The sequence below is a fragment of the Maniola hyperantus genome, chromosome 19 (assembly GCF_902806685.2).
Source record: "Maniola hyperantus chromosome 19, iAphHyp1.2, whole genome shotgun sequence".
Taxonomy (NCBI): domain Eukaryota; kingdom Metazoa; phylum Arthropoda; class Insecta; order Lepidoptera; family Nymphalidae; genus Maniola; species Maniola hyperantus.
The window spans coordinates 649,524-675,766 of NC_048554.1; the positions used below are offsets into that span (position 1 = coordinate 649,524).

The window sequence follows — 26,243 nt, forward strand, 5'->3', positions numbered from 1 at the left end:
TGGTCTTACTAGTGGGAGGTCCCGGGTAGGGGTTTGAATTTTATAATAAAAGAGATTGCCCATTTTCTTAGGAGCTTTGGGCCCCCCCTAATATAATTGTTATGTCACCATGGTTTTAATTTTATTTTGTAGACAAATAATTCACTCTTTATATTCTGCAAACGATTTCTATTTATTCACCCTGGTTATTAAGAAATCTTATTTTTTATATTGCTGATATTGAGGTTATATTTAATTAATACTTCTTCAAAATAAATGCATGTTTACGATTCTAACTGTAATTGAGGATATTTTCAATAATAGAGTGAAAAAAAGTCGTTATAAAACATAATCGTAAAAAAATAACACATTTAAAAAAAAATTAATTTAAGTTATGACACGACGCCACAAAAGAGGGCCCGTTCACGGGCGATCTCCTTTCTGGCCTGGTCTGGTGGGAGGCTTCAGCCGTGGCTAGTTACCACTCTACCGGCAAAGCCGTGCCGCCAAGCGATTTCGGTACGATGCCGTGTCGAAACCAAAGTGGCAAGGGCTTATTAAAAACAGCCATACCGCTTCCAGGTTAGCTCGCTTCCATCTTAGACTACATCGTCACTTACCAAAGTTAAAGTTAAAGTTATTTGTATTACTAGATTACTAGATGATTCCCGCGACTTCGTACGCGTGAATTTAGATTTTTTTTAAATCCCGTGTGAACTGTTTGATTTTCCGGGATAAAAAGTAGCCCATGTCGCTCTCCAGGTCTTTATCTATACCCATGCAAAAAATCACGTCAATCCGTTGCACTGTTACGACGTGATTGAAGGACAAACCAACAAACCAACAAATCAATAAACCAACAAACAAACACACTTTCGCATTTATAATACTGATGATGATGATGATGATAAAAACAAAGAAAAAATTCAAGTTTGCTGCTGTCCAACGAGTCAAAACTTTTATTTTTAGATTAGGTTGATATAAAGTGTAACAGCAGGTAGGTATAAATACGCGACTGGTCGAGATGTCGCACAGCCCCGCGCCAACCCGCTGCGGGCGCTGTGCGAGTGTGCGGGGCGTCTCCCCGCCTCATACCCCGATAGCCATCTCCACCTGTCGCGTATTATAGGTATCTTCATTTCCGTTTGAGCGCCCCGCCGCAGGGCGGTGTATCGATTTTCTCCGAAGTTATCTCGTACTGCGTGTCCAATCTGTGAACAACGTTGTAATTTATCACTTATCGATAAGATAATCGATGTTTTGGTAGTGCATCTAATTGAGGACTTGGGCTTCAATTATCATAAATGAGCAATTTGTGTTTATGGTTCAATAAAATGGCAAAAAAAGATGAGCCCTTTTGTTTATAAAAGCTTGCGAGTTCGTCCGAGTAAATTTATGTTTTTGTAAATCCCCTGGGAACTCTTTTATTTTTCGGTATAAATAGTAACCTATGTTATTCGGGATGAGTCAAGGTCAAAGTCAAATGATTTATTCAAAATCCATAGGTAATAAATTAGTCTTATTGATAGAAAAAATGTAAGCTATCTGTGCACTAAATAACATCACAATCGGTTAAACAGATGGAGTGTGAAAAGCTAGCAGAACGGACGGTTAGACACACTTTCGCATTTATAATAGGTATTAGTATGGATCTGAGAGGTCACTGCCAGAGTGAACTAGTGAGGCAACTCTCGGTTTGATCCTGAATCGACGATATGTCAAATATTAGGTTATGGTGACGTGAAATCATGGAAAAATAGGGGTATCTGGCTCAGATGCGCCAAATGTACTATAGTCGACGCATTTTAAACTGAGTCGTCGAGTTATCTATCTGTTTCACTCGCACTTATGAATAAATTTATTATTTATTTATTTATATTTTTATTTACAGGTGCGAGCGAAACAGACAGATAACTCGACGACTCAGTTTAAAATGCGTTGACTATAACATGCCTCGGTGTTTCATTAAAAGTTTCCTAACTGCCGTGAACTGTGGCACTGCTCATACCAAGAAAATCCACTTTATTCCCTACCAATCCTGTGGGAATTTCAAAAAATTGGGCCTTTTCCTTGTCTACATTATAAGGGGAACCTCTACAAAAATTAAATTAATAAGCAGTTAAAGACCAGAAAATTAAAGAGTTCCCACGGGTTTTTAAAACTCTAAATCCACGACTTTGTCCTCGTAGATATAATCTGCCTGGTCTGCTATATACAGCTCCAGCCATCTCCGGTATGGTGGACACCGGACTGGGACCACCTTGGATTTTCCTGTCAACAACATATTTAAGTAGCAAGATGGTATTTTTTCAGCATCTAAATTCCAAATCGCTATGGGCATAAGGTGGTAATGTAAGCATCGAATTAGTTTGTCGATCGTTGACACACCGACAGAGCCTTGGCGCTATTACAATTGCTAACATCGCGCATGTACATGGCGACTGCCCAGCGGTGGACGTTTCATATCATCTGGACCAGCAGGCTTATGCCGTACCACGCTCAATAAGCGTGCCAGACTTTTGATTCTTAAGATCCTTTATCTGATGAGTTCCTACTGGTTTAAAAAAAACTTAAATCCACGAGGATGAAGTCCTGAGCATCATCATCATTTATTTATTTTATATCTAGTGGGAACGGCAGTGCCACTTACACTAACTAGAATGATAATTTTAAATACAAATAAAGGTACAAAAAAGACACAAAATAAAAAATGATATAATATTGAAGGATTTTGAATGTAGGTACGCTGAGAACATTGAATGAAATATTCATGCAATGCTCTCCGGACTCCGCGTACTTCAGTAACTCCCGAATCAAAATTATACACTCGTCATTGAAGGGGTCCCATTGAGCATTATTATCCAAAAGCGCGTTGAACGATGCCAATGAACGCGGTATAGGTGACATAGCTCTAGCAACAGTGCTCTAGCAAACTCTCTAGCAACTCTAACAAATGTGGGACCACGAAAAGTTTATTCTTTCGTGGACGAAGATGACTGTCAGATTTAGGGAGACGTATATACGACACAGTTGGTCATGAAGGTCTGAAGCATTGACACCTCGTCGCAAAATTCGACACATAATTTTTAGTCGATCGCAAGTCCGTCTAACCTCCAGGGATTAAACGCTAAGCAACCTAAGAGAATTTATGATAAACCCATCGCCGGCCCACTACTGAGCACGGCTCTCTTCTCACAATAGCCCGTAGACTTCACACATCTTTGAGAACATTATTGAAAACTGTCAGGGCCCCACGACATTTTCCTTCATCTAAAGTTGCTGATTTGACTAGTAGGCACCATCCCTATGCTCGTATTTTTCCGTTTAATGGGAAGCCTGCCCAGAGGCGCGGTTGGTGACCGGGAAATTCGAAGGTGACTTGTAGATGGCAGGCATGCATAATGCGCGCTCGAGCCACTCATTGATAGGCAATAGGCTCATTTCCCGCGCAAGCTGAATCGATTGTCCACACAATGTTTCTAGGGACGTCTTGGAAGGTAACTCTATATGTCTACCTACGGAAAATAGAAACGTTTCGTCGTCGTCGTCAACCGATAGACGTCTACTGTTGGACTTAGGTCTAGAGACTTCCACGGTCTTACACTGTCTGTATCCAGCGGCCTTTTAACAGGTTTCCACGCCTACACCAGCTAATATACAATACGTGACAGAAAGTAATGTACATTGACCTTTAGAAGGAGATAACAGATTTGTAGAGCATTGTCTCGGTCGTTGAGACCGACAAAACGTATAAATACCGACAAAAGGTATATAGATATGAGTGACAGAGACTAAACGCTCTACAAAGCCGAAATGTCATTCTAAAGGCCAATGTACATTACTTTCTGAAGCTCACAGTACTTAGCTACCTATTATGAGAAAGATGGAAAACGTAAGACGTAATTCGCATGAACATTGCAGCACCAGAGGAACCGCCAATGCATTGCCGGCCTTTAGGAATTTGTTGATCCCCCCCATGAATAACCCCATGTTGGAATCTAGTGGGAACAGCCGAGACTCAAAAGTCGTAATTTAAATAGATTAAAACAGAACTACCTGCTAAAAAATGAAATAACGCATTTAGTAGTAATGGTGGAACAAACACACATACGTCATCTTCGTCACAATCTTAGGTACACCGCACCTTTTTAAGGTTCCGTACCTCAAAAGGAAAAACGGAACTCTTATATAGGATCCCTTTGATGTCTGTCTGTTTGTCGGTCTGTCAAGAAACCTACAGGGTACTTCCCGTTGACCTAGAATCATGAAATTTGGCAGGTAGGTAGATCTTATAGCTGACATTTGGGGAAAAATCTGAAAACCGTGAATTTAGGGTTTAGATCACACAAAAAAAAAATTAAATTGTGGTCATGTACTAATAATTAGTATTTTCAACTTTCGAAGTGACTGACTATATCAAGTGGGGTATCATATGAAAGGTCTTCACCTGTACATTCTAAAACAGATTTTTATTTATTTTTATGCATCATAGTTTTTGAATTATCGTTCAAAATGTCGAAAAAATACGACTTAGTACGGAACCCTCATTAAGCGAGCCTGACTCGCACTTGGCCGGTTTTTTTTGGGCAGTAGCACTCGTGTAAAAATTGAAATTTAGTCACCACCCAAAATGTATTAGGAATTCCGAGGTCCTGCTTAATTTTACCTCTCTTGCCCACGTTTGTATAATGGGTGTGAAATTATACAGTTCACGTCGGGAATCGAACCCACGAGGGTGAGGTGAGAGGACGTTCACCTGGTGGCATTGACTGGGAGCTGGACTCGGCCGTGTCATGCTGACGTCACAGAATGATGCTGGAAGTAGTACCGTCGTAAGATGTATGTATGCACAGTACGCGCAGAAAGTAATGTACATCGGCCTTTAGAATAACATTTCGGCTTTGTAGAGCATTCTCTCTGTCACTCATACCTATATGACGTTTTGTCGGTCTCAGTATTTATGCACAGCACGCGCAGAAAGTAATGTACATCGGCCTTTAGAATAACATTTCGGCTTTGTAGAGCATTCTCTCTGTCACTCATACCTATATGACGTTTTGTCGGTCTCAGTATTTATGCACAGCACGCGCAGAAAGTAATGTACATCGGCCTTTAGAATAACATTTCGGCTTTGTAGAGCATTCTTTCTGTCACTCATACCTATATGACGTTTTGTCGGTCTCAACGACAGAGACAATGCTCTACAAATCCGCTATCTCCTTCTAAAGGTCGATGTACATAATTAACGCGTCCCCAACCCGATCACCATCTCGATCTGTCACGTACTATATACATAGTTAACTTATTTTTAGGGTTCCGTACCTCAAAAGGAAAAACGGAACCCTTACAGGATCACTTTGTTGTCTGTCTGTCGGTCTGTCAAGAAACCTACAGGGTACTTCCCGTTGACCTAGAACCATGAAATTTGGCAGGTAGGTAGGTCTTAGAGCAATCATTCGGGGAAAAATCTGAAAACCGTGAATTTGTGGTTACATCACACAAAAAAAATTAAATTGTGGTCATGAACTAAAGATAACTATATCAAGTGGGGTATCATATGAAAGGTCTTGACCTGTACATTCTAAAACAGTTTGTTTTTATTTTTATGCATTATAGTTTTTGAATTATCGTGCAAAATGTCAAAAAAATACGACTATAGTACGGAACCCTCGTTGCGCGAACCTTACTCGCACTTGGCCGGTTTTTAACAACAAGTTAAGTAATTCTCTTCATAGAAACAAACCTCCGAATTCGATAGAATCGCAACTCGCAACAAACAAGAGTTGACGATTCAAATTCAAAACAACTTGTAAGGGGCCTCCTTTAACAAAGAAATTTTTGAGTTTCAATTAGAGTTAAATGTTACCCAGATCTGAGAAACGATCTTCCAAGTTACCCTTACATCAAACAAGAACTTTCATCAATTAAATTAAATTAATGTGATATATTACTGAATACCCCATTCAGCGTGCGTTCCCAACTTTCTCAAATATATGAACTTTACATATACGAACTCCTTCTGAATAACCTCAATTATAATGTTACCTACTATATAATATATACAGTGTGTTCTTTTTAACTGGGATAGTATGGGGAAATCCAAAACCATAGAAATTACCAGGATGTCTTAGGAAACCTTTAGTTCTATTCCTACTTAATTATAAAATAAATAATAAGGTCCGATTTTTTCTTTCTATAAAATAAAATGATCCTTACATGAGTCAATGGACATTAAAAAAAATTAGTCGATTTATTTTTATGGACAACTCACGTTTGACCAAAAAAAACCGGCCAAGTGCGAGTCGGGCTCGGGCACCGAGGGTTCCGTACTACAGTCGTATTTTTGACATTTTGCATGATAATTCAAAAACTATGATGCATAAAAATAAAAAAATGCACAGGTGAAGCCCTTTCATACCCCACTTGATATAGTTATCTTACTTCGAAAATGGGAAATATTATTAATTATTAGTTCATGACCACAATTTAATTTTTTGTGTGTGATGTAACCACAAATTCACAGTTTTCAGATTTTTCCCCTTATGTCTGCTATACTATAAGACCTACCTACCTGCCAAATTTCATGATTCTAGATCAACGGAAAGTACCCTGTAGGTTTCTTGACAGACCGACAGACAACAAAGTGATCCTATAAGGGTTCCGGTTTTACTTTTGAGGTACGGAACCCTAAAAAGACTATGCCAAAATTGTTTTCACAAAAAAGTCCTGAAGGTGTCCCCTGTATCTCCTGTGGTTTTTAATTTCCCAATACTATCACAGTTAAAAAAATATACACTGTAATCTCTTTGTTAGAACATCTACATATTATGTACAAATGTATGTACCTAACTACCTACTAACAAAGAGGCTTTCAAACTAAACGATCACATTGCCTACGCACGTAATTGCTGAAAATAACTTAAATTTACAGTTCAAAAACGTAATTTTAACCCGTAAAACTGTGGCCATAGAGCTTAAAGCGCGTGCAAGTAGATGTAGGTAGTTAGAAATTAGGGCAGTGTGAATACTCTGTCAGGGGGACTCTTTGTCCCACCCATAGTTCCTTTTTGATTACGACGCATTTGTAGTCCGTGAGGCGATTGAATTGAGGGTTATCGTATTGAACAAGCATCTAATTTAGTGGTCTCTCGTACCCCAACGTCCAGAGCCGTCTTTAACCTATTGGGCACATTAGAATAACGGGGCCCCTATGATCTTGACAGAGTAGGTAAAACAAGAAAGCTCGGTTATAAGTCAGTCTTGACTGGTTAACAATATCTATTGGCCTATGTTTGAAAGGGCCTTTTTGACCTTTGATTTTATAGAAATAAATATTAAATAGGTTTTTCGATAATAAAATATCGGTCGGTCGTTTATAGTTTGGCGATTTGGTGGTAGCGATTAGTGGCCCCCTATCGATCGTGGGCCCTGGGCACGTGCCCAGAGTGCCCAGTGGGAAAGAGGCGCGTCGTATGCATGCGTAGCTCGTTCAATTCAACCCTCCATGTCCACAACGTATTGACCATTGCGAAGTGCGTACGGTGCGCTCTTCTTACCGTAAATTTTCGGTAACAGGGGAAACCTTTCAAGATCTAACATCAAAGAGGAAAATTTAATGAAAATGCTTTTCATTTTCCTCGGAGTTTTTCATACGAAAAACGATATGAAATTCTAATGAAAACTATCAATTTACTAATGTATTTTCTGGCATCTAAGAGGTTTGAAATATTGACTCTATTATGTTTTTGCTATTTCTAGGGTTCCGTACCTTAAAAGGAAAAACAGAACCCTTATAGGATCACTTTGTTGTCTGTCTGTCTGTCTGTCGATCTGTCAAGAAACCTACAGGGTACTTCCCGTTGACCTAGAATCATGAAATTTGGCAGGTAGGTAGGTCTTATAGCAGACACTCGGGAAAAAATCTGGAAACCGTGAATTTGTTGTTACATCATACAAAAACAGTTAAAGTGTGGTCATAAACTAATAATTAGTATTTTCAATTTTTGAAGTAAGATAACTATATCAAGTGGGGTATCATTTGAAAGGTCTTCACCTGTACATTCTAACAGATTTTTATTTATTTTTATACATCATAGTTTTTGAATTATCATGCAAAATGTCGAAAAAATACGACTGAAGTACGGAACCCTCGTTGCGCGAGCCTGACTCGCACTTCAATTAATTGGGATTTATTTATATTTTAGTATTAAGGTATTTAAACCAAATGAGAGATGTGAAGAGGGGCATTCTGTCGTCACACCTCGACGCAGTCTCTATAGTTAGGTTAGATTAGACTAGATTTAGGTCGTCACAATGTGAAACTCTGCATCTAACCTTGGTGCAGAGTGCGGACGTTGGATTAGGTTAAAATGTAACGATTTAATAATAAATTTAGTAAAAGTCTAAGTACCTATCTTCGTTTCCTTCAAAAATCCTTCTGGTTGCCGCTTACGTAACTAGCTAGACGAAAAACATCAAAACAAATAAGGCCACGATTCCCCGCCGGCCGCCGCTAATGTCACCATTTCCTGCCATCTATTATATCTAATGCCAATAACATGGCACCTTGAGGTTGTACAAACACTTTTGTAAATGAAAACGTGGCCCGTAATTCGCGAGCCATTCATCAAGATATGAACAAAAGCTTTTAGCGGTACAACAAAGGGCCGCGCGACGATCTCGCGCCTTCGGGTGGGCGTCGGCAAACAAGGGTTGATATTTCTATACCTACTCTATAGTGGTGTATGGAAAGAATCGAAAAATGTGCTAAGTATAGTCCACGACAGGTTTTTTTAATAGAGATAGCGAGCAAACGAGCAGGCGGGTCACCTGATGTTAAGTGATTACCGCCGCCCATGAACATTTGCAGCACCAGAGGAACTGCCGATGCGTTGCCGGCCTTTTAGGAATTTGTTGGTCCTCCCCTTGAATAACCCCATGTTGTAATCAGGTTGAGATGGCAAACGGGGTATGAGGCGAGGGGACACCCCACACACCCGCACGTCACCCGCGCTCGCCCGCACGGGGTCAGCGCAGGGGCTGATTGCCATTTCAATTTCATTCAATTCCGAACTCGGCTGGCGTCTCTTCCTTTCAAAATAACTTGAGAAGTCCTCGGCTTCGCGTCGACCTTCTAATAATACTCTAATGATTCGCTAACTCAGTGTCTATAAACACTGAATGATAGCTGCCGAGGTTGGTTGGTTCTACATTGCTGCTTCACTGGGTGATATTAAAATATTTTTTCATATAAAACCTTCAATGGATTAAAAAATGAGCTCGGTGGCTATCATTCAGTGTTAGACACTGAGTTAGCGAATCACCCCGCTGGGCCCTATTAGCAAGCCTCCGCTGTCCGTCTGGCTGTTTATTTAAATATAATATTAAAATAAAAATCTTTTTAATTCGACAAGTACTTTCGAATAGTCGGATGCATCTACCATCTGTTTGTAAGCAGGCTATATCTCATGAACCATAATAAATAGAGAGTTGAAATTTCATTGTGTATTTCATTTTCTAGTGTCGCTCTAACACCAAATAATAATAAAAAACAAAATGGCCGCATTGCAAAAAAATTAAAAGTACAAGCCTACATAACATGGTGTTAGGTATCTTATCACTTGTATCCGCTCAGATTCTAATTTTTAAGATGCAGTTCAGTATTCAGGGGTCAATGGTACATTATGTGCATTCATGTAAGTAACTTGTTATCCCTGGAACGTTCCAGGGGAAACGTTTGTCATCTGGTTCCCTAGTAGCCGACGCTGTGGACTGCGGACTGTCCCCGGGCATCGAACTCGCGCACCTGGGGTACACAACCTAGGGGTGTCAACATCACCTTACATCTCTTTTTACACGAAACGTTTTGCGTCATTATTCCTCATACGCATGGCTAAGGTTTGGAATACTCTTCCACGACATTATGTGTTTCCTACCAATTACAACCCGGGTATCTTAAAAACAAGAGTGAATAGGCATCTTCTAGGTAAACGCGGCCCATGTTAGGCCGCATCATCACTTTCCATCAGGTGTGATTGTGGTCAAGCGTTTGCCTATGATGAATTAAAAAAAAACCTACTAGCACAAGCTCGATGCTTAGTTGTAGAGGAAAGGGGAATATTAGTCATTTAACTTGGTTAATATACTTTTTTAAGAAATCAAAAAAAATGTTATAAGATATGTTCATAGTGGCAGCCCTAACCAATAATTCCCAAGTGTCCACATCAAATGCATCCAAGGGATAATACAATACAGCGTATTGATAAAATACGAGTTTTTTACCTCCCCCCGATTACCTTTTCATATGATTACTGCATAGGTGAGGTGAGGTCGTCGCACTCGTGAACCTAACAAGTCGTTTCTTTGGACGGAACTTTTCTTTTGTCGGTTGTGTTACGCACGTGCGCTATTTCAATATGCCCGTTTCCCACAGAGTTTTTTATAAGTTTCATGTTCCATTCAGTAAATCCTCCTGAACCTCTGTAAATCCTTTGTTGAATTTTACGTAGGTACTTACCTACTAGCTTAACCTCGCGGCTTCATCTACGTCAATTTACGTTCCGTTTGGGATTTCTCTCTTCTTTAAAAGTTATTTTAGTGTAATAAAACGCGTCTATCTTGGTACCTATATAAGATGGCACTACCCATTATTAATATTGTGCTTGTTTAAGTGGGTTTGTTCGTTGGTTTGTCCTTCACTCACGCTGCACCGGAGCAACGGATTAATGTGATTTTTTTCATGGTTATAACTAGTAAGTAAATACCCTTTAGACCTGGGACACTTGACACATGCCACTTTTTAGCTCGGCATCAAATCAAAGAGTTTCCATTCCTTCAAAAACCTTACTCCGCTGGAACGAAGTCGTAGGCATAATCTTGTTTTGATAATAGGTAGGTATGCGGCTAAATTAACTTCATTTTTAACCGACTTCAAAAAAAGGAGGAGGTTCTCAATTCGTCGGAACCTTTTTTTTTAATGTAGATATGTTACCGGATTACTCGAAGACGCCTGGACCGATTTTGAAAATTCTTTTTTATAATTTTTATTGTGTTTTTACCTACACTTCAAAAATTAAAATTTAAAAATTTAAAATTATTTACTAAGATTATATAACTTCCTCTTCATGACAATAGCCAGTAGTAATATTTTGTCACCCAAGTACAAATCAAAATAAAAACCTACTTTATGGTTTTGAATTAAGCGTTGTTGCGGATGCGGATTATTAGAGGTTCACATCTGCGGATGCGAATGTCTAAATTAATGCGAATGTTCCGCACTTGCGGATGCGGTTAGTTTAAGTTTTGATTGGTTAGTTAGCGAACGAAGATGTGAACTAGCAAACACGCGCGAGGCACGCGCCACTCTGGTCCCGCCCTCTTTCTTTGCAGGTCGCTTGTTGTTGCAAATATGAATCCGCATCCGTAAAAGCTCCGCATTAATTGATGCGAATGTTCCGCATTTGCGGATGCGGATGCGAATATTCTGTCTTGATAACTGCGATGAAATATCAAAATGAAATTTTCGGGCGAATGTTTGAAAAATAAATTGAAACGATGTGAGTACCTCAGGTTCCGGAGTCGGCAGTCGGAGATGGTGCTGATCCTTGACCTGGAGTCACCGTCCAGCGGCGGCAGGCGCCCCTTCGATCTGCCGCCCACGCTGAAAGATCACAAAATTCACAAGAATGCCTAGCTTTCTTTCTTTCACAAGAAAGACGTCAACATCATCATCATCAACCAATAGACGTCAGCTGCTGGACATAGGTCTTTTGTAGAGACTTCCACACGCCACGGTCTTACGCCGCCGCCATCCAGCGGCTCCCTGCGACTCGTCGATGTCGTCCGTCCACCTAGTGGGAGGTTTTCCAACGCTGCGTCTTCTGGAGCGAGGTCGCCATTCCAGCACCTTGGGATCCCAACGTCTATCGGTTGTACGAACTATGTGCCCTGCCCATTGCCACTTCAGCGTCGCAACCCGTTGAGCTATGTCAGTTACTCTAGTTCTCCTACGGATCTCCTCATTTCTGTTTTGATCACGTAGAGAAACTCCAAGCATAGCTCTCTCCAGCGCCCGCAACGTCAACATATTATGGCGGAAATTCATTCATGTTCTCAGAATAGACGCATATACCTAGGTTTGCTGCTAAACAGCTTGCTCTTCTCGCTCCTTTGTCTGGTCTTGAAGCGCCCGCCGCCGCCGGCCGAGTCGCCCGCGCCCTGCAGCGAGCTGGGCACGGGGGTTGTGTTCTTCACAACGCTGATTGTGGACTCCTACAGTATACCACCACAAACTATATCGTCGACGTCAACCAGAGGCGGATTAAATGTCGAGAGCGCCCTAGGCAAGCACCTCAAAGGCGCCCCTCTAACAGCCATATTAAAAAATTTACTAAATTCTAAAGAACAAGGAATCGTCTCATTGCATAGCTGGTAGTTGGTGATTATAATATTTATATGAACGAGCAAAGAACATCGCGTCATGACACTTTGCTATATTAAAGAAGAGGCAATTTCGGTCACTCCAAGATATAATATTAGTAGGGATAATTAGGTAGGCCGTAATTTAACTCTAGGTACATGATCGCGCGCGCCTCTTCGTAACCTCGCGCACGTGGCACGTGCCTAGTTTGCCTTAGGGATAATCCGCCTCTGCAGTCTGCATCAACCGATAGACGTCCACAACTGGACATAGGTCTCTTGTTTGTTGGTTTGTCCTTCAATCACGTCGCAACGGAGCAACGGATTGACGTGATTTTTGCATGGATATAATCAAAGACCTGGAGAGTGACAAAGGCTTCTTTTTATCCCGGAAAGTCTAAGATTTCCCACGGGATTTTTAAAAACCTAAATCCACGCGTACGAAGTCACGGTCATCAACTAGTAATAAATATGGATAAATAATATTTTAAGTAAGTATTAAGACAAACTGAAATCCATCAAAGTCTTATTATCCCTTAGAAATAGAAAGATGATTTGTTTTATTCAAGTAAGCGTTTACTTGAGTTATTGAATGTTCAAGTGAATCTAGGAATCTACCAATGGTTCGGAATGCCCGCCCCTTCCTATCGCAAAGAACCATCAAGAAACTCAGCACTGGTAGGTAAATAAATATTCTATTTTTTTTTATCTGGGTTTACGGCTCTGGGTTCTAGCCGTTTTGAGCCTATAAAAACTCTATTAAGTGACCGACCTTAGTAGAAACGTCTTCCGAGGTGCTATAGTCCGTGATATGCTGCAGCATTTCACTTTCAGCACAAAGGTTGTCAGATACAGACTCCTCCTGCAAGAACACATTACAGTAAAAGTCTATTCTAATCCAAGGGCTAAATTAAGATATTTAAATATATAAAAGGAAAAGGTGGGTGACTGACTGACTGATTGACTTACTAACTAATCTATCAACGCACAGCTCAAACTACTGGACGGATCGGGCTGGGCATGCAGATAGCTATTGTGACGTAGGCATCCGCTAAGAAACGATTTTTGAAAATTCAACCCCTAAGGGGGTGAGATAGGGGTTTGAAATTTGTGTAGTCCACGCGGACAAAGGCGCGAGCATAAGCTAGTTTTCAATAAAAATCTTTTAATAGGAATAAAACTAACGTATGAGATCGTATTAGCCGTACCCTCCAAAGATTCAGTGCTGTATTCTTTAGGCAGGTTTACTTTGCCGGGGAACCTAAAAACACTTCAGTACTGAGTGAACATACAAATACTTTTAACAAATTTCGTTACTGGCAGCAAGCGTACCTTAGCTTAGTGGTCAGAGCGTCGGGCGCGATCCCAGGAGACGCAGGTTCGATTCCTGCCAGTCCGCAATTTTTGATATGACTTAGGTATTTAAAATTATTTAGAAACCCATCAACACGCTGACCATGTGCGGATTGGTAGACTGCACATACGTTTGAGAACATTATGGAGAACTCTCAGGCATGCAGGTTTCCTCACGATGTTTTCCTTCACCGTTAAAGCAAGTGATATTTAATTAATTAAAACGCACATAACTCCCAAAAGTTAGAGGTTCGTGCCCGAGATCGAACCCCCGACCTCCGATTAGAAGGCGGACGTCCTAACCACTAGGCTACCACTGCTCATAGTCGAGTAAAAAGTAATAATCACCAGTATTCTTCAGGTATACTTTCAACGACGGGCATGTCAACAGAGGAACTGCTAGGCCACTTTCTCAACCCTTCCTCCGGACACTCTTCCAGCACGCTGAGCTCCTGGTGGCACCACGAGTCCTTGGGCGACGGGTCCGGCAGCTCGTCCGGTACCCACGACTCCACACGCTTAGGGATGTAACACGGGGGGTAGGCGCTTGGATCATCGCCTGGGTCATGGCGGAAGAAGTACCTAGTTGAAGAGGTTTCTTTTGAAATATAGTTACAGTGCGATCGTTTAGAGTTGAAATTAAATATTTTGGAACTAAAATATTTTAAAGAGCAATCTTAAAATTAATGTCAGTTCTGTTAAAGATAAAACATTTTGTTGATTTAGATGGGTTAAAAATTCACTAGTTTATTTGTGGGATAACTACCAAATTACAAAAACAATAGTACGATTCTCAAAATGCTTGTGAAGTGAATTACAAAGTTTTAATACGCTTTTTGGCCGAATATCAAGCTCACCAAGTATTTAACGTATTTGAGAACATAAAGCGTGTATTTCCGGTGTGTAACCTCTTTATTGACATTATATCTTTATATTTAGCCTTTGGGATCCAAACGTCTTACATTTTTTTAAACTACGTGTATTGACTTGGTCACGAGCATAAGCTAGTTATCATCATTATCATCATCAACCGATAGACGTCCACTGCTGGACATAGGTCTCTTGACATGCTACGGTCTTGCGCCGCCTGAATCCAGCGACTCCCTGCGACTCGTCTGATGTCGTCCGTCCACTTAGTGAGGGGTCTTCCAACGCTGCGTTTTCCGGTTCGAGGTCGCCATTCCAACACCTTGAGACCCCAACGTCTATCGGTTTTACGAACTATGTGCCCTGCCCATTGTCACTTCAGCTTCGCAACCCGTTGAGCTATTCGGTTACTCTAGTTGTCCTACGGATCTTCTCATTCCATTTCTTACGAGGCCCATAGTTAGCGACCATGTCTCGGATGACGGATCCATATGTTATCACTGGCAAGTGGCAACACACACTGTTCGAAGACTTTGGTCTTCAAGCACTGAGGAATTTTGGACAAGAAGACATCTCGAAGCTTCCTGAACGCTGCCCAACCGAGTTGGATTCGGCTGTTTATACCTATTTATATTAAGCTATTATACCAGTTCACAAGCTTGAGCCACGCTTCAGAAGCACAGTACACCGTAAACAATGTACTTTGCTTGGTCATGTACTTCCGGTAGCAAATTTTGAACGCCTCGTCCAATATGTCCTCACGAATGTCGAAGATAAACAGGTCGCTGTCTTCCTTCTGTAGAATCTCTGCCCTAGGAAATATTATGACGTCATTGCCTCGTTAATCTAGTGCCTAGTTTATTCAGGTAATCATGATGTAAGATTCCGAGTTCGATTCCCGGGTCAGTACAAAAATTATAGTTTTTTAATCAAGAAATTGGCATGAAGCCTATGTCAAAAATGAATTATTTCTAAAAAGGTTTCGAGATGGTCAAGCACGTAGATTTTGCTTGCACCACGTCCAGGTCCACGTCCACTTACGTTTATGCAACGTTTTGCACTTACCACGTGCGTTCAGGAACGTCCTTTGGCAATGCTATCAATGTTCTTTGGTCGTCAGACAACTGCAGTTTCTTTCCTCGTCGCGACAATCTAAATTTCCCCAGAGATTCTCGTAAACTAGTCATGATATTAATTAATTATTCATTTAATTGTTAAAAATTCAAAAAAATTTAGAAAATTTTCAGTAGCTTTCAGCAATTTGTACTTTTTTTTTTCAAAAATGTCATTGTTTACAAACTGCACACAAACTGTCTTTGAAAATGTACAAGAAAAGAAACCAATAAGGTTTTTTTAGTTTTCGAGAAACACCACCTTCATCCCATTACAGTCAAAGTGGGTAACATTAGACTCACTAACATTGGACATATTGCGTTTATGTAATAGGTACATTTTTAGCTTGGAAACAATAGAGGTAGGCAGTCAAATTATCCCAATTCAAAAAGTGATAACCTGTGGAAGAGATTTTAATTAATAACTTCGATATAAGTTTATCATCCGTTTATCAGCGACCACGCTAGCAAGTTAATAAGTTTATGGATTAATCACCTAGGCGATGACTACGTCATTATTGCGTAATGTGAAAAGTTAGCAGCAACCAGTAGTCCAAAGCAAATTAAATTAGACAAAATTGATTCAAATGGAAAACTTTTCTGCTGCAACTTACAACAGCTTGCAAGTTGTTTAAAACTGTAATTGAAAACAAAAGTGGCCAGATAGAACTTTGTCTATGGGCCAGCTATTTGACAGTTATTTGAAAAATAAAAGTGACAAAAACGGAACGAAATTTAAAGGAAAATATAGCCGATCTTAATTTCTTAAAATATTCACAGTGCAACATGAGGAAAATATAATATTGTTTAGAAAAGTGTATACTTTATAATAGACGCTAAATGATGAGTGTAAATTTTTTGAACTCAGTGTTTGTTGTTATCAGTTAAAATGTATACTTTGAAGGGTATATTTCCTGAACCAAGTAAGTGAGCTTTTGCGTTACATTTAAAAATGTAATTAGAAGCACATAATAATTATGTTATTGAGGACAGTAAACAATAAAACTGCAGCAAGCAGAATTTATGTAGGTTTGTTGCCATTTCAGAAATCTTCATTGGCCAGTTTTACCGATTAGCTCAATGACTTATATGTATACACAGAAGTCATTGGATTAGCTAGACAATTAATGCAGAGTACCTAAATAGTGTTGAGTGATACCTAAACATATATACTATTTACTTTTTGCTTTCAGAAAAGGAGCAAAAAAAGAATTTTATAAGAGAAAACATGAAGCAACTCAAATTAATTCAGGGGAAATCGCCCAAAGAGTCTAAATTTACTTTGAAATCAGCGAATCCACCGAGATTTGGCGCCCAGATCGACGCTACCACCAACTTAGATCAGGTGAAGTCTGCACCATCGAATAAGAGCGGCAAAGCTGCTTTAAACACTGGCAAATCGAACTCGACAAATTTACGGAAAAAATACACTGATGTACGAATAAAAAAGGGTGATATGGCAGAATTTTTGAAGAGGAAAGAGTTGCGATCACAACAGCAGGAAGAACTAGTGTATGACGATGCTGAATCATCCCATTCTTCTGGACGGTTAAGAGATATAGGTTGTCAAACTGTAGAGTCCAATTTATCTCAGAAACTGACTGAAAACACAAAGTTGACAGTACTGTACCCCTCAAGGGAGAGTGACCATGAGAAGCTGAAGGCCAGTGGGGACTCCGTGGGGCATAGCTCTTCACGGTCTAGACAACACTCTCCGAGACGAATGGCAGATGATATTATGGAGGAGAAGAACCGTAGTCGGCTAAATGCTATCTTAGAAAGGAAGGATAAGGATCCATACGTACCTTCTGGTGAGGATTATATTGATTATGATAATGATGACTAAAGCTGAAAAATACCTTTTTAGGGTTCCGTACCTCAAAAGGAAAAACGGAACCCTTATAGGATCACTTTGTTGTCTGTCTGTCAAGAAACCTACAGGGTACTTCCCCTCAATCTAGAATCATGAAATTTGGCAGGTCTTATAGCACATGTAAGGGGTAAAATCTAAAAACCTCTGTGGATTTTTTTGAGGTGTGGAACCTAATGATATCGCATTTTTTACCCAGGATATCAAAAAGGGGTGTTACCAAAGTACCTGCGCGAGCGGAAGGAAATAGCCAAAGACAAGGTAGGAGAGGATGCAAGTGAGGTGCATGCAGACTGTCCTGAGGGACACGTCCCCCTGCCTGATGTGGAGAGGAAGGAGACACTGCGCATGCTTAGGAATAGTGAGTATTAGTTGTGTACAGTTGTTGTTAGAACTTGCGGGAAAATTTCTGACAAATTGTAATCAACATACAATAGGTGGCACGCAAGTCACATTGACACTTGCCAGCCTGGTCTATACTATATTATTATAAATGCGAACATAATATGTCTGTTCTTTCAGAGCCCATTCTGATACAGAAATAGCTTGCATCCCAGAGATGGATATAGTCTTCTTCTTGTGATTTTCCAGGATAAAAAGTAACCTATGTTTATCTAAGAAATGCAAAATCTGTCAAACAGATAAGCTGTGAAAAGCTAGAGAGAAACTTTCTGGGGGTTATTGTATTTAATAAAAAATTTGAATGCTTCCAGGTTTTGCCGAGTTAGTAAGTGAATTAAACAAAATGCCAGTTAAAACTGACACGCTTAGAATGAGGAACCGAAAAATGGAGCTAGAAAAGCAGTTAGCCAAACTAGAAGAGGGCATTAAAGTGTTTTCTAGACCCAAAGTGTTTGTTAAGATAGGAGAATGACTGGAGTTTTATATCTGAAATACTTGGGAGATTGAAAATTGCTAGTGTTAAGTATGTTTCCTATGAATAATATCAAAATTATATTATTTATAAGTCCCGTAAATTGCTAATGCGCGTGGCCGCCATTTTAGTGATGTCAGCACTAGGCTGAAGTTTCGAGATAGTATATTTTTATTTCGGCTGATGTCAAAATGTCATCATTTCGATGTTAATGTGACATGGTTGGTACAATAGCAATTTGCGGGATATAGATATTAGTGAAGTATGTAACTATGTACCTACTTAATTTTTGTAAATAAGCCAGTATTAATTTTGTTTCAATGTATGAAATATAACATTATTTCAATGTTTTTCTTAAACTGTGAAATTACTTGAGTTTTCATTTAAAAAGTGTTTCTTAGTGTTTGTTTTCGTCATGTATCTAAAATTTAATTTCTAGTTACTATGACAATAATATCATTGTGATAGGTACCTACCATAATTCAATGGTGAGTTAATTATTATTGTAATTTAGTACATATTGTAATATTATTGTATGGTCCTTGTAATAATATATGTATTTGTATGATTTACAGTGATTGTATTTATTACTTACTTTTGGATTTAAATACATGTGCTATTAATTTGATTTTCTCATTAATTTGATTTTTAGAATATTGCAATCACAAAATCGTAGATAGATTTACTGGACATTCAAATAGTTATGGGCAACTAATAGGTACATAACATAAGCAGTGTACTGGTAACTAATAATAGCATAATCAGCTGCCAAGACGAGCAAAACTAAACATCTCGAAGCGTTTCGTCGTATTTTCGAGCAGTCGACGGTCTGGAACATGCTAGAAAGCTGAATTATTATTTACTGTAATATGAACTAATGAGAAAAAATAGGGGGCCTTAACACAAGGCCCTAAGGTAAGGCCCCTTTGTCATTTTGTGATTTGAATAAATTTTTGAATGAAATAGAAATCCTAAATTACCAAAATAAATATGAGTTAGGATGTTTAGGTTCTAACAATTTTTTTTAATCATAATAAAATGCACTAAAATAATTTAATATTCATTTATTCCGTAAATCTTAATAAAATTGTAACTACTATCTATAATAATAATAACCATAACAAAAGGTAACGATACGAGTCGATGGGTAAAACGTCCTTTTTAGGGTTCTGTACACGAAGGGTGCCAATCCGACCCTATTACTAAGCCTCTGCTGTCTGACTGTCTGCCAATCCGTCTGTTAGCGGGCTGTATCTCACGAACCGTACTAGAAACCATAAATTAGTGAACATTACAATAATTTAAAGTTAAGGAGCTACTTAGATTTAATAAGCATTGCCAAGTACAGTACTCGGCAGGAAATATTGTACATCAACTTTTAAAAAGAAATAGTGGTTTGGTAGATCATTGTCTCTGTCATTCAGACAGACAAAACGTTACATAAGTATGAGTGACAGGGACAACAGTCTACAAAGCCGAAATCTCTTTCTAAAGGTCAATGTACAATATTTCCTAACGGCTACTATATTCAAGCTTGGAAGGTACATAGGTGACTACAATTTTCTGACGTGTTGGAACAGATGATTGTTGAATACAATGGGGCCTTTTCTATATCGGACCTCATCGTTGGTGTGCCAGTTATAGAAGGAAAACTCTGGAAAAAAGAACTTTATCTCTCTTTCTGCTGATGATTCAGAATCTGTAACAGAAATAATGATATGTAAGCAGTGATAGCCCAGTGGTTAAGACATCTGCCTTCTATTCGGGGAGTGGGTAAGGGGGGTCTGGGGTTTGATCCTGGGAACACCAACTTTCTGGAGTTATGTGTGTTTTAAGCATATAAATAGCTTCCCATAGCACAGAGAATCCTAGTTTGGCGGTTAATCCAGGGTATAATCTGTCTCCATTCCAAATTTCCGCCAAATCCGTCCAGTAGTTTTGCGTGATTGAGTAACAAACATCCAAACATCCACACTTTCACATTTATAATATTATTAGGATTAAATAACATTTGCTTTAATGTGAAGGAAAACATCGTGAGGAAACCTCATGCAGGTTTACCCTTTCATTCTGAGAGGAAACCTGTGAACTGTGCTCAGTAAAGTAGTGGGCCAGTGATGGGTTGATCATGATGACAATATCATTGGATATAAAGAAAAATGTTTTACCTGAGCCATGAGCAACATTCCTTGTATCAGAAATTCCAAACAAGCCTCTCAGACAGTAGGGCTCTTGGAATTGTGCCCTGTACACTTTAGTTGGTCCTAGCATCCGTCGCCACACCTCCACTGCCTGTGTGTGCCCCATTACATGCAGATCTATGCTGCCACTGGAATTATAAAAAAACTAGCTTATGCCCGCGACTTCATCCGCATGGATTATACAAATTTTAAACCCCTATTTCACCCCCTTACGGGTTGAATTTTCAAAAATTCTTTCTTAGCTGATGCCTACGTCATAATAGCTATCTGCATACCAAATTTCAGCCCGATCCGTCCAGAAGTTTGAGCTGTGCGTTGATAGATCAGTCAGTCAGTCACCTTTTCCTTTTATATATTTAGAAGATTGTTTACAGGTTGTATTTAAGAGTTTTTATATGATTAGGTACTTATTTTAAATAAATCGAGCGGTGGTCAGTAGCTACTGCTGGGGATTCGTATTGGCGATTTTTGGCTACAGAGTTATGTAATTTTAACACTGCTAAGCTGTTATTATGCTTGAGGTATGAGGTCCAAGATATAACCAAAAATATACTAACCTTGCCATAAATGTAACTAAACGGTTGTAAAAGAACTTCTCAACGTGTTCCTTGTAAAAGTTCCCCGCTGCCTCAGTGTCTAAAATCATTCTTTTAGTTTTAATAACGATAAAGTTATCCTTAATAACATTTCTTATGTATGAGAGAGCGACCGGGTTCTTGACTGCGTGTGGCTTTATGATAGCCAGTGTTAGTTGGAGTTTTGGCATTTTTAGATTATTGAAATGTAAGGCATTAAGCTATTAATTATTGAACTCATATTTTTAAAGTTTTTAATGGAAATTCACATTTGAAATATTTTCATTTTGTTGACATTTAAATTTTGAATTTTAGACCATAGACGAACAATCGCTGAGTGACGTTTGAAACCAATTTTTAGTGTTGCACCATGGTTGATTATTCGGACTATTATCTTTTTCTCTATGATTTTTAAATTCCTAGAATCCATGTCCAATCTGCTGTTTTCAGTCCTGTATGTTATTGGTCTGTGTTCAGTCTTTTAAAAAGTAAAAAGTCAAAACAATTTGTTTTGTAAATTATTTGCTGATGCTGAAGTGACTTACAAGTGGTGGAATTTTTAGATAAAATAAAAGCTGATAATGCCCGAAATGGAAATCAAAAGAAGAGGAGATGAATATTCGGTCGTGCCCGCGAAGAAAACCCGACATGAAATATCGGTTATCGGAACGAGAGAAAAAGCTGTGGTAACCTCTTCGGTAAGTGTAAACAAATACTTATTTTAACAATTTCACTTAATTTAAATTCCATACACAAACTCGGTTTTATATGCTGTTGCATAGTTTTTAATAATGACCAGCTTTGTTGTTTCGGCTGAAAATCCTGTGCTAGTTTTTAATGACAACTGTAGGTACTTATATAAATGCTACATCATCATCAGCCTGTGGACGTCCACTGTAGGACATAGGCCTTCTCTAAAGAGCGCCACCACTGACCACACCCGACGCCTTCCTCATCCAGCCACTTTCCGCCAGTCTCTGTATAACTTCGGTCCATCGTGCTGGAGGGCGCCCTACACTAGACTTGCTTAAATAAATGATTTGGTTACCTACCCACACATAAATGCTTAGTCAAGTTTTTTTATTTAAGAAAAAATATTTCAGGTGCCAAGAACATCGAGTCTCTATGCTCCTATAATGTTACTAGAAGGGCATCAGGGTGAGATCTTCACAGCCAAGTTCCACCCTGAAGGGAAACATTTAGCCTCGGCTGGCTTTGACAGGCAGATACGTGAGTTTAAGTTACTCAAATATTCATAACATACCATCGCTGTACATGCAAAATCAGCTAAGTAATTTTTTTGGATATTCGTTTTTGATGTCATTTTGTTTAGTTTTAAAAGGTGCATGTGAAGAAACCCATTCTTTAACATGTGTGTTAGTTTACAAAAACATTTTCCAGGATAAAAAGTAGCCTAGACCCATGTCCAGGTCCAGGATGCAAGCTATCTCTGTACCAAAAAGATGATGCTTGCCATTTCACCAATGTGTTTATAAGAACTCTGTGAAAAGTCTGATTTTCTAGGACAAAAAGACTCCTTCCCCGGGATGCACGTTAATTGATGGATAATGATGATGAATGATGTGTTATGTCATGTGGACATCCAGCAGTGGACATCCACATAAAAACCTACCTGGCCCAGTGTCAATCACTGTGGTCTTGTTAGTGGGAGGTCGCGGGTTCGATTCCCGGCAGTGGTTTGGAATTTTATAATTTCTAAAATTCTGGTCTGGTGGGAGGCTTGGTAAGGTCGTGGTAAGTTACCATCCTACTGGCAAAGCCATGCCGCCAAGCGATTTAGCATTCCGGTACGATGCCATGTAGTAACCAAAGGGGTATGGGTTTAATAAATACTTTGGTTTTTAAAAATCCTGTGGGAACTCTTTGATTTTCCGGGATAAAAAGTAGCCTACATTATTCTCCAGGTATTTATTTATAGTCTATACCCATGCAAAATTCACGTCAATCCGTTGCAACGTTGCGACGTGATTGAAGGACAAACCAACAAACAAACACACTTTCGCATTTATAATAAGGGTACTGATTAAGCTTTTGGTTCATTGTAGATGATATTTTTTCCAGTTCTCTGGACAGTGTACGGGCAATGTGAAAACATAATGGTAATGAAGGGCCACACTGGCGCCATCATGGAGCTCTGTTTCTCCCCGGACGGCGCCCACATGTACACGGGCGCGACGGACCACACGGTGGCGGTGTGGGACGTGCCCACCGGACTGAGGATCAAGAAACTGAAGGGGCACGCCAATTTCGTTAATTCTGTTTCAGGTAACTTAAAAACTTTCATTAACTAACTATAAGTCCCGCAAATTGCTAATGCGCGTGGCCGCCATTTTAGTGACGTCAGCACTAGACTGAAGTTTCGAGCTGATGGTATATTTTTATTTCGGCTGACGCCAAAATGACGTCATTTCGATGTTAATGAGGTTTCAGCACAATAGCAATTTGCGGGACTTACTTACTTACTTAATATACAAAATTTCAAAATAATTTAGTGAAAATTTACGAAGTTATAAGATCGTTGACTAAAAGTATTTTGTAGTCAAAATATAATCCATACTAAAAATGATTGCAATCGATTCTGTTACTGATTCTGAACAAACTACTTTCAGGTTTTGCGTATACTATTGCGTATTGCGAACCTAACGTTGTATACACATATAACATTTCAGGTGCAAGAAGAGGCCCAGAACTAATAGTATCAGCATCAGACGACAACACCATCAAATTATGGGACGCTAGAAAGAGAAACCCCGTAGCCTCCTTCGACAGCGGCTACCCAGTCACATCTGTGCTGTTCAATGATACCGCAGAGAAGATCATATCCGGAGGCATTGACAACATCATCAAAGTGTGGGACATTAGGAATAATCAAATATCTTATAAGATTAAAGGACACACAGACACTATCACTGGTGAGGAAAATCTTTTGAATGGAGTTTGAACAATCGAATTAATCAAACAATCGATTGTCGATTTTTATTCGATTGTTTTAGTTTTTCAATCGTTAATAAAAAGTTTGAAAAAACTTATTGGTTGTTCCCTACGCGCCACTTGTACGCGTGAATTATGAGCGAGATAGCACGAGTCTCTTTTGTTCTTGTCTTTAAAATCCTAACGTCAAGCAATGCCAATAAGGTCAGTACGCTTAGTATAAGATTTTACGTCTCATCAAACGTTGCTAGAATTCGAGAGTCGAAACACAATACCGTCAACGTAAAATGGACCTAAAGAGCCTTGAGTTGAAGTCAAGATTTTAATTTCGCAATGTTTCCGCTTGGAGCGCTCGCTGTAGATGTGTAGATAAACTTGAGCTTTAAAATAAGGCAATTTAAATCCAGTTTACTATAATATTTCGACACTCGAATACAAAGTATCAACGTTAGTGAGATATAAAATCTCGTACTAAGCGTACTGTATTGCATTGGTATACATTCGGTATTTTGCCGATGAGACTTATGCGAAAGTGGTAGTACTGTGCATTAATGGACTGCTTAGTGACATGTAAAAGTCCCGCAAATGGCTATTGCGCTGGAACCATGTCTCATTAACATCGAAATGACGTCATTTTGACGTGTATTTAAGTAAAAATATACCATCAGCTCGAAACTTCAGTCTAGTGCTGACGTCACTAAAATGGCGGCCACGCCATTAGCAATTTGCGGTACTTATATCATTATGTACGAATTCCAGGCATGTCTCTCTCGTACGACGGCTCGTACCTACTATCTAACTCAATGGACAACACATTAAGGATATGGGACGTCAGACCCTTCGCTCCATCAGAGAGATGTGTTAAACTAATGTCTGGGCACCAACACAATTTCGAAAAGAACCTGCTACGCTGCGCCTGGTCACCAGATGGCTCTAAGGTAATATTTTTTTAAATTCCATTACAAGTTGGTTCTTGACTGCAATCTCACGCTGTGGTAAGTGATGATACAGTCTAATATAGAAATGGACTAACTTGGAAAATGGTAGTTTCTTTACGACAATATTCCTATCCCGCCTGTGATGTTTCAGTGATGAAACATTGTTGTGGGCTTCTTCTCATACCAAGCGCTCTATAGATCTCACCCTCATTAACATCGAAATGACGTCATTTTGACGTCAGCCGAAATAAAAATATACCATCATCTCGAAACTTCAGTCTAGTGCTAACGTATTTTTTTTTAGTTTTAGTTTTTTTTGTAATAGTTATGTAAATTTTTTTGTGTGCAATAAAGTATTTCTATCTATCTATCTATCTATCTATCTAACGTCACTGAAATTGCGGCCACGCGCATTAGCAATTTGCGGGACTTCTATAATATTATGTTTTCCAGGTCGCCGCCGGTTCTTCGGACCGTTTCCTCTACATCTGGGACACGACGTCGCGGCGCGTGCTGTACAAGCTGCCCGGCCACAACGGCTCCGTCAACGACGTGCACTTCCACCGCGCGGAGCCCGTCGTGCTCTCCGCGTCCAGCGACAAGCAGATATACTTGGGCGAAATTGATAATTAAACTTTTTACTACTAAATATGGCACAATTTTATTATGAACCCCATCATTTAAAAAAATAACAAAACCCTCCAGTTGGAAGACGTACTATGAACATAACCGGATTTGACGTTTTTAATTTCAAATGCCGAAAGAGATGGCGTTAGAAGTATATTAAATCTCACTCCATTAATTATATTATTATACACCCCATAGTAAATAAATACCCAAAACCTACCAGTTGAAGGACGCGAATTTTCAAATGGAAATCTGATACGACTTTTTAAATTTCAAATGCCACAGCAGATGGCGTTAGTATATTGAAACGCACTTCATTATACTGTGCGGATTTGCACTTTACAGACCTTTGAACACATTATGGTGAAGTTTCAGGCGTACAGTAGATTTCCTTACGATGTTTTCCACCACCGTAAAAGTGATATTTAATTGCTTAAAACGCACATAACTCCGAAAAGTTAGAGGTGAGGAGGATCAC

At 39.4% G+C, this 26,243-nt stretch overlaps 4 protein-coding genes across 6 annotated transcripts; 2 read left to right on the forward strand and 2 right to left on the reverse strand.

Moving 5' to 3' along the window:
• Positions 1-958: 958 nt before the first annotated feature.
• LOC117991293 (uncharacterized) lies at positions 959-16,351 on the reverse strand. Of its 2 annotated transcripts, XM_034978861.2 has the most exons (8): positions 15,682-16,232; positions 15,264-15,428; positions 14,098-14,331; positions 13,582-13,657; positions 13,169-13,258; positions 12,110-12,249; positions 11,543-11,638; positions 959-1,190 (listed from the first exon to the last, which is right to left on the reverse strand). In XM_034978861.2, exons 1-8 carry the CDS (start codon positions 15,801-15,803, stop codon positions 1,115-1,117), a joined length of 999 nt encoding a protein of 332 aa, XP_034834752.1. In that variant the 5' UTR covers positions 15,804-16,232; the 3' UTR covers positions 959-1,114. The 2 variants fall into 2 exon arrangements, with proteins under 2 accessions (XP_034834752.1, XP_069361076.1); XM_069504975.1 differs by lacking the exon at positions 15,264-15,428 and having other exon boundaries at positions 15,682-16,351.
• Positions 16,352-16,447: 96 nt separating this feature from the next.
• Positions 16,448-19,217, forward strand: LOC117991532 (enkurin domain-containing protein 1-like). The gene is made up of 4 exons (XM_069504976.1): positions 16,448-16,651; positions 16,922-17,539; positions 17,798-17,959; positions 18,312-19,217. Exons 1-4 carry the CDS (start codon positions 16,618-16,620, stop codon positions 18,470-18,472), a joined length of 975 nt encoding a protein of 324 aa, XP_069361077.1. The 5' UTR covers positions 16,448-16,617; the 3' UTR covers positions 18,473-19,217.
• A 146-nt stretch (positions 19,218-19,363) lies between these two features.
• On the forward strand, positions 19,364-25,787 carry LOC117991530 (U5 small nuclear ribonucleoprotein 40 kDa protein). The gene is made up of 7 exons (XM_034979130.2): positions 19,364-19,387; positions 21,812-21,946; positions 22,352-22,478; positions 23,331-23,534; positions 23,939-24,181; positions 24,960-25,138; positions 25,592-25,787. The coding sequence occupies exons 2-7, from the start codon at positions 21,830-21,832 to the stop codon at positions 25,769-25,771; spliced, it is 1,050 nt and encodes a 349-aa protein (XP_034835021.1). The 5' UTR covers positions 19,364-19,387; positions 21,812-21,829; the 3' UTR covers positions 25,772-25,787.
• LOC117991534 (nucleoside diphosphate kinase 6-like) lies at positions 19,520-21,590 on the reverse strand. Of its 2 annotated transcripts, XM_069504988.1 has the most exons (4): positions 21,231-21,590; positions 20,641-20,801; positions 20,030-20,171; positions 19,520-19,739 (listed from the first exon to the last, which is right to left on the reverse strand). In XM_069504988.1, exons 1-4 carry the CDS (start codon positions 21,437-21,439, stop codon positions 19,634-19,636), a joined length of 618 nt encoding a protein of 205 aa, XP_069361089.1. In that variant the 5' UTR covers positions 21,440-21,590; the 3' UTR covers positions 19,520-19,633. The 2 variants fall into 2 exon arrangements, with proteins under 2 accessions (XP_069361089.1, XP_069361090.1); XM_069504989.1 differs by having other exon boundaries at positions 19,520-20,171; positions 21,231-21,587.
• Positions 25,788-26,243: the final 456 nt, after the last annotated feature.